This window comes from Scyliorhinus canicula, chromosome 7 (assembly GCF_902713615.1).
Source record: "Scyliorhinus canicula chromosome 7, sScyCan1.1, whole genome shotgun sequence".
Taxonomy (NCBI): Eukaryota; Metazoa; Chordata; class Chondrichthyes; order Carcharhiniformes; family Scyliorhinidae; genus Scyliorhinus; species Scyliorhinus canicula.
In genome coordinates, this window is record NC_052152.1 from 163992212 (window position 1) to 164008129 (window position 15918).

The 15918-nt window shown below is 48.8% G+C and overlaps 1 protein-coding gene across 2 annotated transcripts in view; it reads left to right on the top strand.

The window, feature by feature from the left end:
- The window catches only part of LOC119969494 (cadherin-4-like), an 859326-nt gene that overhangs the window by 488280 nt on the left and 355128 nt on the right, over window positions 1–15918 (top strand). For both annotated transcript variants that reach the window (XM_038803180.1, XM_038803181.1), the window contains one exon: window positions 2702–2931. In XM_038803180.1, the coding sequence (XP_038659108.1) occupies window positions 2702–2931 (230 nt within the window). The remainder of the gene's footprint in view (window positions 1–2701; window positions 2932–15918) is intronic.

The following is a 15918-nucleotide window of genomic DNA, read 5'->3' on the forward strand; positions in this document are numbered from 1 at the left end:
GTGATTCTCACAACTTTAGCTGCGGATACTGGCCCCCGCAGTCCGGTTCCGAGTCCGTGCATGCGCTCGTAGGTGGCCAGCAGCGGCCGCACCGAGTGCCATGGCTGGCTTGGAAGCAGCTGGAAAATGTAGGCCCCCCCAATCGGCCGTGCACCCGAAGATCTGACCAGCTCGATCTATCCCCCAGCCGCATATAAGGACCTCTTATCCCTCGCCCCTCACCAGGCTGGCCGCGCACTCAGTCCGCAGCCGTCACTCAAGCATCCCTAATGGCGATAGGTGGTTAGGACCACGCCATCGGAGGAACTCGGCCGGCTGGGAGGCGAGAATCGCTGTGCGGGCCTCTGGCAATGGCCCCCCAGCCACGTGGAGTATTCCGCGAACAAGACGATTCTCGGGTCCCGGAGAATCGCCGGACCTGCGCCGGGCCCGATTTCGGCATGAAAGTTGATTCGTGATGTGGCGCGGGGGTGGAGAATCAACTCGACGCCAAACGGGGGAGAATCCAGCCCCCTATATCTGAGCACCTTTTCCAACAATCTCACTATCACTGACATCAAGCTCACTGGCCTATAATTACCTGGATTATCCTTGCAACCCTTCTTAAATAACGATACAACATTGGCTGTCCTCCAATCCTCTGGGATCTCACCTGCGACCAATGAGGACACAAAGATTTCTGTCAGAGGCCCAACGATTTCATCTCTTGCCTCCCTCAAAAATCTGGCCTCCCTCAAAAATCAGGATCTGGCCCTGGGGATGTGTCTACCATAATACTTTTTAACACACGTAACACTTACTCCCTCGTAATAATGACCTGTTCTAAATTGTTTACACATCACTCTGAGACACCAAAAATCAACATGCCCCTCTCCTTTGTGAATACCAATGCAAAATTCTCATTAAGGACCTCACATACTTATTCTGATTCTGTACATAATTCCCCTCCTTTGTCCTTGAGTGGGCCAACTCTTTCTCTAGCTACCTAATATACGTATAAAGTGCGTTGGGATTCTCCTTAATCCTGTCTGCCAAGGACATTTAGTGACCTTTTTTGCCCTCCTAACTCCCTGCTTGAGCTCTTTTCTATTTTCCTTATATTTTTCAAGTGCTTTATCTGTTTTTAATTGCCTGGACCTCACAAATGCATCTTTTTTCTTTTTGACAAGATTCTCAATTTCTCTGGTCATCCGTGGTTCCTGAATCCTGCCTTTCCTGTCCTTCCTTTTTACCGGCACATGCCTGTCTTGCACAACCATCAACTGCTCCTTAAAAGACTCCTAGATGCCAAATGTGGATTTACCCTCAATCACCCTCTCCCAAACAACAGCCTCCAAATCCTGTCTAATCTGCTTGTAGTTAGCTGTGCCCCAATTTGCACCTTAACCCTTGGACAATACTCGTCATTTCCCATGAGTATCCTAAAGCTTACAGAATTGTGGTCACTGTTAGCCACTTGTTCTCCCACTGCAACATTGATGACCTGGCCAGGCTCATTCCCCAGTACCATGTCCAATAAAATCCCCTCTCTAGTCGGACTATGCACATATTGGTCCAAAAAACCTTCTTGGACACACTTAACAAATTCCTCACCACCCAGACCCCTAGCCCTAAAGGATTTCCAGTCAATATGAGGAAAATTAAAGTCTCCCACTACAACGACCCTATTATTTCTATATCTATCCAGAATCTTCTTGCATATCTGTTCCTCGACTTCCGTGGGCTGTTGGGAGGCCTGGAGTACACCCCCATCATAGTGACTGCCCCCTTCCTGTTTCTGAGCTCTACCCACAGTGCCTCGTTACTTGATTCTTCCATGGTGTCCTCCCACGTATAGCTATAATATCTTCCCTAACTAGTATTCCAACTCCCCCACCTCTTTTACCTTCCTCCCTGTCATGCCTAAAACACCTTTATCCTGGAATCTTTAGCTGCCAGTCCTGTCCCTTGTTTAATCAAGTCTTCTTCACAGCAACCACATCCAAGTTCCATGCGTGAATCAAGGTTTTAAGTTCACCTGTTTTACCTGTTATACTTTGTGCATTGAAGCAGATACACTCCAGACCTCTAGTCCCACTGAGTTCGACCTCCCCCAGCCTATCCTTCCTCTTAGCCAGCCTGACCCTGATACCATGCTCATCTCCGGTCTCTACACTTGCTGGCTTACTATCCTGACTCCAAATTAGTTTAAACCCACCCGAACCTTACTAGCAATCCTCCCAACCAGGATATTGGTGTCCTCCAGTTCAGGTGTAACCCGTCCTTCTTGTACAGGCCCCACCTTTCCTGGAAGACATCCCAGTGATCCAAAAAACTGAAGCCCTCCCTCCTGCACCAGTTCTTTAGATACGTGTCAACGGTTGCTAAGGATGTGGGGATAAAGTGGACTGAGAAATGCATTCTTTGCAGTTCATGAGGAATAGATATTTCCATTAATTGATACTGTAGCGAATGTATTTTTTTGAAGGAAGAGACGCTTCTGGTCCAAGTTCCCATGGGACAGAGATAAAATACAGTCTGCCTGAAAGGTCAAATGTGTTTCAATAAAGGCTGTTAGATCATTTCCTTGACAGGCAGTTTAAGATCGAGAACGTACTGCTTGGAATTAAATGTCTCCGATTTCTGTTTGATTGTCTTTCTTGCTGGGTGCCAATCATGTCGCATCAGCTTTATATGTCCTTTTTTTCACCTCCTTTTCCAGTGAAATTTGATGACTGTGCTGGGAATCTGGGAATTCAGTATGGAAGCAGTGACCCTGACTTCAAGGTGGGGACAGATGGCACCTTGTATGCAGCGCGCTCAATGCAGATCCCCTCAAAGCAAGTAAAGTTTGCAGTGACTGCCAAGAATGCCGGGACCCAGGAGAAATGGGAAACAATGGTCAAGCTGCTTGTAAAAACACAGGGAAACTCGATGCACAATGTACAAAAGGTATCAACACCATTTGTTCTGAAGACATTTCTTAAAAAGCTGATAAAATACTTGCATGTTATTATGTAAATGATTTGTGATGTACTGTGTTGACTAATACCTTCCAGATGTCTATTCGGCCAGAGGCTGACTGATATTAAAGGCGGGTTTGCCGTTAAGAGGTCGATACCAGCTGGCAGAACTGGCTTTCTGCTGAGTGTAGTGGAAGATGAATTGCTGGTGGTATTTCATGCACATTAGTTTCCTCGTTTTTTAGCTGACTCAAACTGGCAGGAGTCAATTAAATTTTAAATCATAATGTTATTTTTATTTGTCATTTCAATGCTGGAAAGCAATGAATAGCAAAAGTAAATTTTGAGATTTCAGCTCTTTCATTTCACATCTGCCTTTAGTGGTTGACTTTTGTTCTGTTGGTAAAGTCCTTTGAATTAACATGTTCAACGTATTGAATGCACACTGATTTTTGTTTTAATTATTTCATGGGATGTGGGAGTCTCTGGCTGTGCCAACATTTATTGCCCTTGAGTGGCTTCATAGAATCCCTCCCGCCCCCTAAAGGGCAGCAATGTGGCGTAGTGTTTAGCACTGCTGCCTCACAACGATGAGGACCTAGGTTCGATCCCGGCCCTGGGTCACTGTATGTGTGGAGTTTGCACATTCTCCCTGTGTCTGCATGGGTCTCACCCCCATAACCCAAAAGATGTGTAGAGTAGGTGGATTGGCCATGCTAAATTGCCCCTTAATTAAAAAAATAAATAATTGGATACTCTGAAATTATAGAAAAAGAAAAATGCATAGAATCCCTACACCAATGAAGGTGGCCATTCAGCCCATGAAGTCTGCATTGACCCTATGACTCTATGAGTCTATTGACTCTATGACTCCACCCATGCCAATTCCCCCACCCTGTCCCAATAACCCCTTAACCTCACCTGCACACCTTTGGATGTTGGGGGAAACTGAAGCTCCCAGACGAAACCCACGCAGACAAGGGGAGAAGGTGTAAACTCCACACTGTCACCCGAGATTGGAACTGATCCCTGATGCTGTGAGGCAGCAGTCTTAACCACTGTGCCACTGTGCCGACTTGATAGACCATTTCAGAAGGCGCTTAAGAGTCAATCACTTTGCTCTGGGTCTGAAGTCACCTGCAGGCCAGACCAGCTAAGGATGGCAAATTTCCTTTCCTGAAAGGCATTAGTGAAGCAGATGGGTTTTTATGACAACTGACAATGCCTTCAGGTCATTTTTAGTTCCAGATTTTTATTGAATTCAAATGTCCCTATCTGTTATGTTGGGACTCGAACCGGGATCCCTGGAGAATTACCTTGGGTCTCTGGATTACTAGTCCAGTGGCAATACCACTATGCCACCACAAAAGATCTTCAGAGGGGCATTGCCTTTGTGGCAAAGGCAATGGATAACTTATCATCTTGAAAATCATCTGCAGCCTGCCATACAGTTCCCCATAGGAATTACAGAAGTTATAGATACTAATGTACAAGAAGCCCACCACAGCTCAGTGTCAAAGCAATCTTATTTTTATGATGGTTCTCCTGGTTTTGTCCACTGCAGTCGATCAGTTTCTCAAGTGACCTCCCAAAATCAAATAGGTTTATATGTAGGGCAAAAAATAAAGCTTGGAGCTTCCCCGCTGCGAACTTCTAGCCCAACTGGACAGCACACACATTGTCCATGGAATCTGGAATTTAACAACAGATCTCATTGAAACAGGAATGGCTTGTTTATCTGAATAAATTGGGAACTACATAGATCTTTTAGGTCTAAAAGTTAACTACCATTTTGTAGCATTTCTCCATTTGAAGTGAGTTTTGTGTTGAAAAATGTATTGTTCTACTACAAGTGCACACAATTGCCCAGAAATTAGATGAAACCAATTTGAGAAGGACTGTAAGCGCTTTTCAAAGAGTTCTTGTTCAACAGAAACCTTTTATCCACATTAAAGACACTTGAATGATCGCAGAATTTCTGCAAGGTCTGTGCTGACAAAAGCAGATGTCAACTTCTGATGGAATCACCAAAACGATTCTGAGGTTTAAAAATAGCATTTACAGCAGACACTCGGAGCAAGGAAGAAATATGTTGTCCCAGCGTTTTTCTCATCTCTTCCCGAACATGGATCATAATACCCAATGGTTTGACAAACATGTTGATTGTGTCTGTTCTTCAGGCAGAAGTAAATATCTTGGTTAACCTCCTGCAAAAACAAGTTGTACTTGGGTGTTGCAACAGTTCAATTGTCTAAAAATGTAAAATAAAATATTGTATTCAGATGCAATGATCTGTACTTTATTTACGTTTATATATTTTATATTTTTATTTATTGATGCTGAAATTCCATGGTATTAATTTTCATTGAATTATTTTTCAAACCCCAAAAGGATATTTAGAAATATTTTTATTTGGTTGTAGTTGATTTTGGCCATTTAAAAAAAAGTAAGTATGAAGTAGAATTGATTAACTCAGCCAAACTAAATGGAGCCTATTTAATATTTAAGTATTTTTTGACTTGTGTCCCTTATACCTATTTGTGATTAAGCACGAGTATTGACTGAAAAGCATTTCCCACCCTCAAACAAAATTCTGTCACCATATTCCCAAAACATCTCAATTGTTTGGTATTAAATGGGATGCAGCATCTATTGCACTTTGGATACATTTTTTCTCCCAGTTCCTCCCCCCAACATATTAAATTATGACTAAGGAAGTGAGATATCCAGACAATATCCAGATTTCCACAGAGTGACTGAGCCATTCCTTGGTCAGTTGAGCATAAAGTATGTTTGATCTGTTGTAGAGGGAGAATGTTGCTTATGTCTCTTAAAATTAGTTTGGTCTTCACCCTGGGATGAATTGAAGAATGAGTGCCGATGAAGACTTGATTTCAAACCGTGTTTTTTGGTTGAGTGTCCCAGCGCATTAATATTGTGGCTATTAATTGTTTTTGGTATAATTTTTAGATGTAGCCATTGTTGATTTGGTTATAGAAAACAAGTCTGATGCAATATGTGTTGCACCACATGAAGTGGAAACTGAGTGAATGAAAGACATTTCGGAAATAACGTAAAAATTGAGCAATGTTACCTTATTTTGGTAAACCACATGATTTTGTGAAAAAGTTATACTTGATGAGGTAGCATTGTGAATGGATTTACTTTTCATTTCAATCAAAGACGAAGTCAAGAATCAGCAGGCAATATTGCATTATACAGAGCTTTAATGCAAATGCATAGAGCTGAGGGAAGATATTAGGAAATGCTGATTTGAGATATTACTTGACAGGACTCATGAGACTGAACAATGTCTACTGAAGGGGAAGTATAACCATAACAGGATATCTTTGCACATGTTGAAAGTCAAACAGGGGATTTCAATGTAAGTTGCCCACACCAGGGTTTTCAAATTTCAGGTGACCACCCGCGGGTGGGATGCGGCCGCATGTTGGTAGGGTCACGGAGCGATCAGTCGCGGCATTCCTGCAGTGGTCCCAATTGCGGGAGAAGCTTGCGGAATTTATCTTGAGAATGGTGGCCTCTGCCGCCTTTTCAATGAGATGAAAATGAGGTTGTGTGCAGTCTTCTAGCCAGAAGCGACAGCAAGGAGCAGATCCTCAGCCCTGCATGTAAACTTGACATCAAGCGCCCTTGCATTTGTCGCCAAATCATGGAGGAGAGCTTCTTCCATTTTATTAGCTGTTAGCAAGCTGGGCAAGAGGACTAATCATTTTCTTACAAGGAAGAGATGGCCAGAGACACAAATAGGCAGTGTACCTACTGGCCAGGAACTCACAGAGATCTCTGAGAGCTGCCCAGGAGAGTACAAGGCAGGACAGAGAAGTGCTAGTCTCAGCTTTGTACAGAGCTCCAGACCCTCTGGTTAGCATCCTATAAAGAAGAAACTTAACTTGGGAACAAAGCAGTATAAAGATTATTTCTTGAGGTATGTTTTTAGTCAATTGTACCACTGCAAATAAGGATGCAAAGCCCATGTGCGGTATATCCAGGGAAGTAGTTGTAAATGAGAAGAGAAGTTTCAGATTTTGAAAGAGAAGTGGTTGGTGAAAAATTTCTTTTGAGGATGAGACACCGGAATCAGTTATCAACTTATAGCTGATTCCAAATGTAAAAACTACACTGCTGTACCTGACCTGTGATAGCACATTAAAAACACACCAAATGCCCTGAGGCTGTGAGCATTCTGTAGTAGAATCTCCCAGGAGCATCTAGTGCTGCGTAAAACAAGGATTTTGCTGCTATTGCCCTTCAGAACGATCTACAGGTGCGAGTTTGGATTTTCTGTTCTCACAAAGATGATGGTGGCAAAAAGGAATTGACTGAAGTCTACACCTTATATGCACATTTCCCTCTCTTCCTGTGAACATGACTTGAGTGAGATCATGAAGACCAAGCAGGCTCCCCATTCACATTAACTGTGAGCCTAATTATAACAGGAGTCCATCTTGGTCTCACTGGAGCCATCAGCCATAATCTCAATGGGTAGCCAATGTACATCATGAACCATCCCAGCAACATGGAGTGGTCCTTGAAGACCCCGTGGATCTGCAAATGCCTCTTTATGTAGCTGTCATGCATGCTCCCAGAGAAGCGTGCACATGCATGCGTGGGGGGCGATTCTCTGAGCCCCGCGCTGGGCCGGAGAATTGGCGTAACCACGCCACGACACCCGACGCCGGCCCGCGATTCTCCGAGATGCGGAGAATCGGCGCCATTTGGCGCGGCGCCGGCCGCGGGCCGCTGCTGCTGCTTCTCCGGCTCAGATGGCCGATACACGAGTCCCGCCTGCGCCGTTCACCCCTGGCCGCTGCCGGCGGGAACACTGCGCGGATGATCGGGGGGACGGCCTGTGGGGGGGGGGGGGGGGGGGGGGGGGGGCTCCTTCACCGGGGGAGGGGGGGCGGGGGGGACTCCGATGGGGTCTGGCCTACGATTGGGGCCCACCAATCGGCAGGCCGTCCTCTTCCCCCGCCCCCCCGGGCCTACTTTCTGGTGTGCCTGGCCCCTCCAGACCGACGCCATCTTGAGTTGGGGCCGGCGCGCTAAAGAAGTCCCCCGCGCATGTGCAGGTTGGTGCGGCCCAACTGTGCATGCGCGGGTTGGCGCGGCGCCAAAAGGAGGCTGGAGCAGCATGAACCGCTCCAGCGCCCTCCTGGCCCCCTGTGGGGGCCAGAACCTGTCGTTCCCGGGCCCTGTTCGCGCCATTGTGAAACGCGATGGCGTTCACGACGGCTCGAACACATGGGCTCCATTTCGGAGAATCGCCTCCATGACGTTCACCTGTTGGTAGCAGACATATTGGGCATTCAGGGAGTGGAACAAACCCTTCCTGACTGATGAAGGGCATTCCAAGATCCATGGTGCTCTCAAACCCACATGTGTCCCCTTAATGGCCCACTGGACCTGAGGCATCTTGACGATGGCAGCAAATCCTGTAGCCCGGGCATCTTGGTGGGCTGTCTTAGGCCAACATGGATGCCGACATGGATGAAGTCAGAGGCCCGCACATACAGTGACCTCTCAGATGCACTGTGGGCTGATGATTGAGTGATCCCAAAGAAATCTTTCGGACGAGCCCTGGACTGACCTGGTGGAAAAGAGGTTCAGAGATGCCGTATCCTTCATGGTGTTAGGATACTGTTGTCTGCTCTGTGTTTCCTTTTTAATTCCTGTCCTTGCTGCCTTTATTCTACAATCTTCTTGCTAGCTGCTGCAAACCTAAAACATCCCTGGTCTAATGGACTAGCCAGGGCTTCCTCTTTGGGATCTGTGGCAGAGTTCATGATGTCAGTTTGATAGACTTGGCAAGCAGCCAATCGGTGAATCTGAAATTCTGGCCCATCTCTTGTAGCTGTATGTGACTGGAACCATTCAGAATCTTCCAGATAAAAGGTAGATCATGTGAAAAACTCCATTTTGTCCTGAATTCTGCAAGAAGAGATTCCACCAGGAGGCAGCTGGAAATCTGTCCCTCTCTCTCTCTCTGCCAGGCATTTTAAAAAGCCTCCAAACAGACCTGTAAAGGCACTCCTATTTAAAAGACAGACAGCAGTCAGACTTGGGAAGTAAGCTTTTTATTTTAAATTTAGAATACCCAATTCTTTTTCCAATTAAGGGGCAATTTACCATGGTCAGTCCACCTACCCTGCGCATCTTTGGGTTGTGGGGTGAAACCCACGCAGACACGGGGAGATTGCTAATCAATACGCCACCATGCCGTCCACTCTGGAGTGAAAGTTTGCAAGCAGTTTCTCACCAGATCTGTCATTCCACAATCCTTGTCTCAATGGCTGGGAAGAGCCAAAATTGTGAACTCTCTTTATAATATAGCTGATTTTTCTGCACAGAGGTCAGGCGAATGGACAAGACTGTAAAATTCTCAGGAATAAAGCTCCTGTAATATCGCAGGAAAATGGAGGCTCCATCTGATGGTTGGAGGTCAGAATTGCACCGACCTGAATCTTCTGTGCAAAGATTAATCTGGTGGTCGAAGGACTAAATTGCAGCAACCTAAATCTCGTGTATGAAGCAGTTCCCCAGAGAGTCACATTTAACGGAGATCGCCACCTATAGAGGTCACAATTGCAGCAATGAAGATTCATCTCAAACCTTTTTCTTTTATTCCTGTTATTCTGGCCCTTTTCCAATCTCTTCACTGGGTATCTGTTTTGCATGTGTCTGGGTGAAGGATATGTTGGGGTTTTTGGGAATAGGTGGACAAGTAGACCATGGTTCCAATTATTTCGTTTGCATGTTCATCTTTTACTCATGTTATAAATATGTTAATGTTTTACTTATAAATCTGGTGTCTGGTACTCATTGGAATAGTCAGGAATTAAAGATCTCAGGAAAACACAAATTATTGGTTAATTCACTTCTGTTGAGACTCTGGGGTCTGCGGGGCTGGAACTGACTGCTCAATCACCCAGCATGTTGTAACAATGTCCACAGGGAGCGGGTACCATGTCACCAAGAATGTGGCAGAGGTACCGCACTATCTCTTTGTTCAGACAGAGCACATGCGGCACATGCCGTTTCTTCAGCGGCACATACCGTCCGACAGCCCCAGGAACGACATGGGAGTCCTGTAAACCCCAGGTCTCCTTCTCCGATATCTTCAACCACCCCTCGGACTGATGGGCGGCCTGGTCTTGAGCCTGACCAGCATCTTCCTGTTCTTCTAGCTCAGGCTCATCCCTGGGTTGGCATCGCTTGTCTGCCTCCAGTGACGTTATTAAAATTATCGCCAGCTCCAATGCCTCTAAACCGAGGTAAATCGGGAAGAAATCAGGAGAAAAAGAGAGATAATAGTAAGAATCTTTATTAGAGTCACAAGTAGGCTTACATTAACACTGCAATGAAGTTACTGTGAAAATCCCCCAGTCGTCACACTCCAGCGCCTGTTCGGGTACACAGAGGGAGAATTCAGAAAGTCCAAATTACCTGACAAGCACGTCTTTTGGAACTTTTGAGAGGAAACTGGAGCACCCGGAGGAAACGCACGCAGACACAGTCAGAATCCACACAGACAGTGACCCAAGCCGGGAATTGAACCTGGGACACCAGCGCTGTGAAGCAGCAGTGCTAACCACTGTGCTACTGTGCCGCCTATAGTCCATGACCCGCAATTCCTCCCAACATTCCTTGTCCTCGTTGTCCTGGAGGCTGACAACTGTCTCCCGTGCCAGCGTTACCTAAATTTTCTGCTACCCACCATGCATCATTGCTTCACTGGCTACAGTCTCTGCCCATGCCCCGTCATAGTTGTCCACAGCCTCCTGGGGGACCCAACATAAGTCGGGTTCCCTCCCTTCACATCAGCAGCAGTGGAGTCTATCCTGTGTTGTGACAGATTGCTACCCATATGATCCGCCAGGACTGTAAGGTGGTGTTAGCTGCTAGGCACTACCCTATCTCTGCCGATGCCCCGCTCCCAACCTTCAACCCCTGACACTTGAAGGTTCAACCCCTCACCTTAACTTGGAGAATGTGGGCAGTTGACATTGCTGAGGGTTAAATGATGATGGCCAACTGTTTGGATGGCATGACTCACAGGAATGTTAGAGGACACAGGTCCTCTGAAGCAGACAAAGGCAACCCTAATGGGCACCGTTAATACTTATGCTTGGTCATCCTGTGATCTAATTACTGTCATGCTTTTACACTAAGGCTGGGCAGCCACTGCATAACCACATCCAAGTCCCCTTCCCCCTGCCAAACCACCCCCCAACCCTACAGCCCGCAGTCTCGCCTGAGAAAACATCCTGTTTTCTCTCTCTGGGTGCCATGCAGCCAGACCCTTAGGCTGGCTAGCTTCAGTCTTATTAGTTCCTTCCCACATCATGAACACCGTTCCACCAGAACCCAAGCCATTGGCTGCCGACATCTGTGAGCTTCTTCTCACTTGTTTGGAGCACAACCTGAAAATTCAACAATGGCAGTTAAAAGGTGTTCAGGCAAGAAATATCGCACAGAGGTTGTCTGGCTTCATAGATCCTCATGACGCAGTTTGTCTACAGAGTATTTTACACCCCATTAACCTTGTAGGGCTCTGCAGTTAAAATTGACCTGGCTTAATAGATCCTCCTGAAGTTGTTTGTTTGTTTACAGAGCATTTCATGCCCCACTAACCTTGCAGAGGCTCTGTGGTGGCACATCCGCGGTCTTGCCTTTTTTGAATAAATCTTTTTCAACCTGCCTGATCTCGAGCCCTCCGGGTTTTTTGCAGAAAAAGGTTATTTTTCAACCTGGCAGCTGCCAGAATTCAGAGATTAGAGTGAAAGGGTTCGTGCCTTGATGTACGATCAATTGTACAAAGACTAAGGTTGGATACAACTGTGGCTTTATTGCAGTAAGATGTGTGGCCTCCCACAGCAGCTGGCGAAATGGCTGCTGAATAGAGGACAGGCTCCTCCTACTGGGCGGAGTCAGCAGGCAGGGGCTACCGGTGAACCTGTAGTACAGGTCCTACCTTACATCACCTAATACGAGTGTAACAGTGGTTTACCACATTCACCCCCTGTTAAAAATGAGTCCGGTGGAGGTGGTGGAGAACTATATACAGTAGTGAATTTATGCAGTGTTTTATCAGGGAAAAGAAAAAAGAAATGTACTTTGAAAGTCCGGTGCCAGTTAGAGATTCAACCAGTCTGGTGCCTTGACGTTCTGCTGGGAGCGATGTAGCGGTGGCGGCGATTCGGTACTCACCCGTCGAAAAAGAGGCCCAAGCTATCGTTGAACCTGTGTGGCATTTGAGGCATTACCTGGCCGGCAGGAGATTCACTCTCCTCACTGACCAATGGTCGGTAGCCTTCATGTTCAACAACACGCAGCGGGGCAAGGTCAAAAATGATTAAATCTTGCGGTGGAGAATCGAGCTCTCCACCTATAATTACGAGATTTTGTATCGCCCCGGCAAACTCAACGAGCCCCCCGACGCCCTTTCCCGAGGTACATGTGCCAGCGCACAAGTAGACCAACTCCGGGCCCTACACGACAGCCTTTGTCACCCAGGGGTCACACGATTGGACCACCTCGTCAAAGCTCGCAATCTGCCCTACTCAGTCGAGGAAGTACGGACAGTCACCAGAGGCTGCTGGGTCTGTGCGGAGTACAAGCCGCACTTCTACCGGCTAGACCGCGCGCGCCTGGTGAAAGCCCCCCGCCCATTTGAACGCCTCAGCGTGGATTTCAAAGGGCCCCTCCCCTCCACCGACCGCAACACGTATATTCTCAGTGTGGTCGATGAGTTCTCCAGATTCCCCTTTGCCATCCCATGCTCCGATATGATGTCTTCCACCGTCATCAAGGCCCTCAACACACTCTTCGCTCTGTTCGGATTCCCCGCCTACATCCACAGTGACAGGGGATCCTCATTCATGAGCGATGAGCTGCGTTAGATAGGGTGGACAGTGAGAGCCTTCTCCCGCGGATGGAGGTGGCTAGCACGAGGGGACATAGCCATAAATTGAGAGGTAATAGATATAGGACAGAGGTCAGAGGTAGGTTTTTTACGCAAAGAGTGGTGAGGCCGTGGAATGCCCTACCTGCAACAGTAGTGAACTCGCCAACATTGAGGGCATTTAAAAGTTTATTGGATAAGCATATGGATGATAATGGCATAGTGTAGGTTAGATGGCCTTTAGTTTTTGACTTCCCATGTCGGTGCAACATCGTGGGCCGAAGGGCCTGTACTGCGCTGTATCGTTCTATGTTCTATGTCAGTTCCTGCTCAGCAGGGTTATCGCCTCCAGCAGAACGACCAGCTACAACCCCCGGGGAAACGGGCAGGTAGTGAGGGAGAACGGGACGGTTTGGAGTGCCGTCCAGCTGGCCCTACGGTCCAGGAACCTACCAGCCTCTCGCTGACAGGAGGTCCTCCCTGATGCACTACCCTCCATCTGGTCACTACTGTGCACCACCACAAATAACACACCCCATGAACGTGTTTTTACCTTCCCTAGGAAGTCCACATCCGGGGTGTCGCTCCCGACTTGGCTCACAGCTCCAGGACCGGCCCTGCTCTGTAGGCACGTCCGACTCCACAAGGCGGACCCCTTGGTGGACAGGGTACACTTGCTCCACGCCAACCCCCAGTATACCTACATGGAGTTCCCCGACGGCCGCCAAGATACTGTCTCCCTCAGGGACCTGGCTCCGTCAGGTTCCAGCCCAACACACTCCCCCACTCACGCACCACCCTCCCCTCCCCCAGCGCTCCCAACGTTTACCACACCAGATCCATCCCTCCTTCCCCTGCCCACGCAAGAGGACGATGAAGATTTCGGCACTCTCCCAGGGTCATCCGACTACTGGTCAGCACCAACACCGCCAGCACCGATGTCGGCGTCACCAGCACCGCTAGCACCGACATCGCCGCCACCGTTACGTCGCTCCCAACGAACCGTCAAAGCACCGGATCAACTTAACCTCTGATGGGCACCGGACCGTCAAAATAGGCATTTTTTTCCCTCCCCACTGTAAATTATTTGCAACATTGCATGTTGTCCCACGCCACCCCCGTCGGACTCATTTTTAACAGGAGGTGAATGTGGTGAACCACTGTGTGCACCTGTATTAGGGGATGTAAGATAGGATCTGCACTACAGGTTCGCCGGTAGCCCCTGCCGGCTAGCTCCGCCCACAAGGAGCCATATAAATATGCGTTTCCTCCTCTGATCTGCCATTTCGCCAGCTGCAGTAGCCACGCATCTGACTGTAATAAAGTCAGATTTGTACCTATCTGAGTCTCTTGTGCAATTGATCGTGCATCAGTAGGGGCCCGCCGAATTTGAGGGTAAGGCTCTGGAGATTACACTGGAAGTCCAGGCCTAGTAGTAGTGCAGCGCAGAGATTAGGAAGGATGTAGAGGCGGAAGCCGCTGAATTCTATGGCCTGGACCGTGAGAGTAACCGTGCTAAACCCCCGGATGGCGACGGAATGGGATCTGGAGGCCAGGGAGATTCTTTGATTGGTGGGGTGGACCGCGAGGGAGCAGCGCCTTACCGTATCTGGGTGGATGAAGCTTTCGGTGCTCCCAGAGTCCAGCAGGCAAGAGGTCACATGACCGTTGATTCTCACACTGGTCGAAGCGGTGGCCCAGGTTGTGCGGACGAGACTGGTCAATCGTCACTGAGGCGAGCTACGGTCGGTTGTCACTTGCGTCAGAAGCTGGAGAGCGTGGGGGGCCCAAGGTCATGGAATGCTGTCGGTGTTCATGCCCCATGGGGAAGACAAGATGGCAGCGCCTGAAGATCCTGCGGGGGACAAAATGGTGGCCCCCTTGTGCCGCACGTTGCGGGAGCTGGACGGGATGGCGGCGCCCATGGGCGCACATGCACTGAGGGGGGAAGATGGCGACACTCACTGGCCGCTCGCGACCCCGGGAGGTGAAGATGGCAGCACCCACTGGCTGCGTATGGCCCCGGGAAGTGAAGATGGTGGCGCCCACTGGCTGCACGTGGTTCGGGACGAAGATGGCGGCGCCCATTGTGTGTAGCTCAGGGGGGAGGGGGCGATAGCGCCGACTGCGCGGGCCTGACACCGCGGCGAAGTGCCCCTTTTTGCCCCAAGCCTTGCAAATGGCAGTGCGGGCCGGGCAGCATTGGCGGGGGTGCTTCTGCTGGTGGCAGAAGTAACATCGGGGACCTCCGGGGAGCGCAGGTTGGCGTGTGGCGCAGGCGTACTGGCTGGGTGAAGCCCCGGCTGGGGCGGCCATCTGTGGGATCCATGAGGGATAGGAGGGGTGGGCCGTGCGGCTGGAGGGGTAGGACTGAGCATTACGTGAGGCGACCATCATGGACAGTGCTAGCTTTTTAGTCTCAGCTAGGTCGAGCGTGGCCCCTTCTAGCAGTCTTTGGCATATGAGGTCTGACCCAATCCCCGTTACAAACACATCGCGCATAAGAAGGTTGGAATGTTCGGTGGCCGTAACGGCCTGACTGTCACAGTCCCGGACGAGTGGGATTAGGGCCCACCAGAAGTGTTCTATGGACTCGCCAGGGAGTTGAGAGCGAGTGGCGAGTACGTGCCCGGTGAAGAGTGTGTTCGTTTTCTGTGCGTAGTTTTCTTTGAGGAGCGCCATGGCGTCTGCGTAGTTCGGGGCAGCCTGGATCAGCGGAAACATGTTGGAGCTCAACTTTCCATTGTAGTGAGAGATCGGGACGAAGTTTAAAAATGGTGCCCCGATCTCCGAGGCCCTTACCTTCCTCCCCCAAGCCTGAATGCACTATGGGATTGTCCCCACTGCCCCCCCCAAACACCCACACCGGGCAACCCCAATCCAATTGTGCGCACATGCAAAAAATACCAGTTTGGTACCTTGGCAGTGCCAATCTGTCACCCTGGCAGTGCCTATGCAAGCTGACAGTGCCAGGGAGTTATGATGCATGCAGCAGGGGGGCTCCGATCTCCTGGGAGTTCCATCTGGTCCTTGTTTTGGGGGACCAGTGCT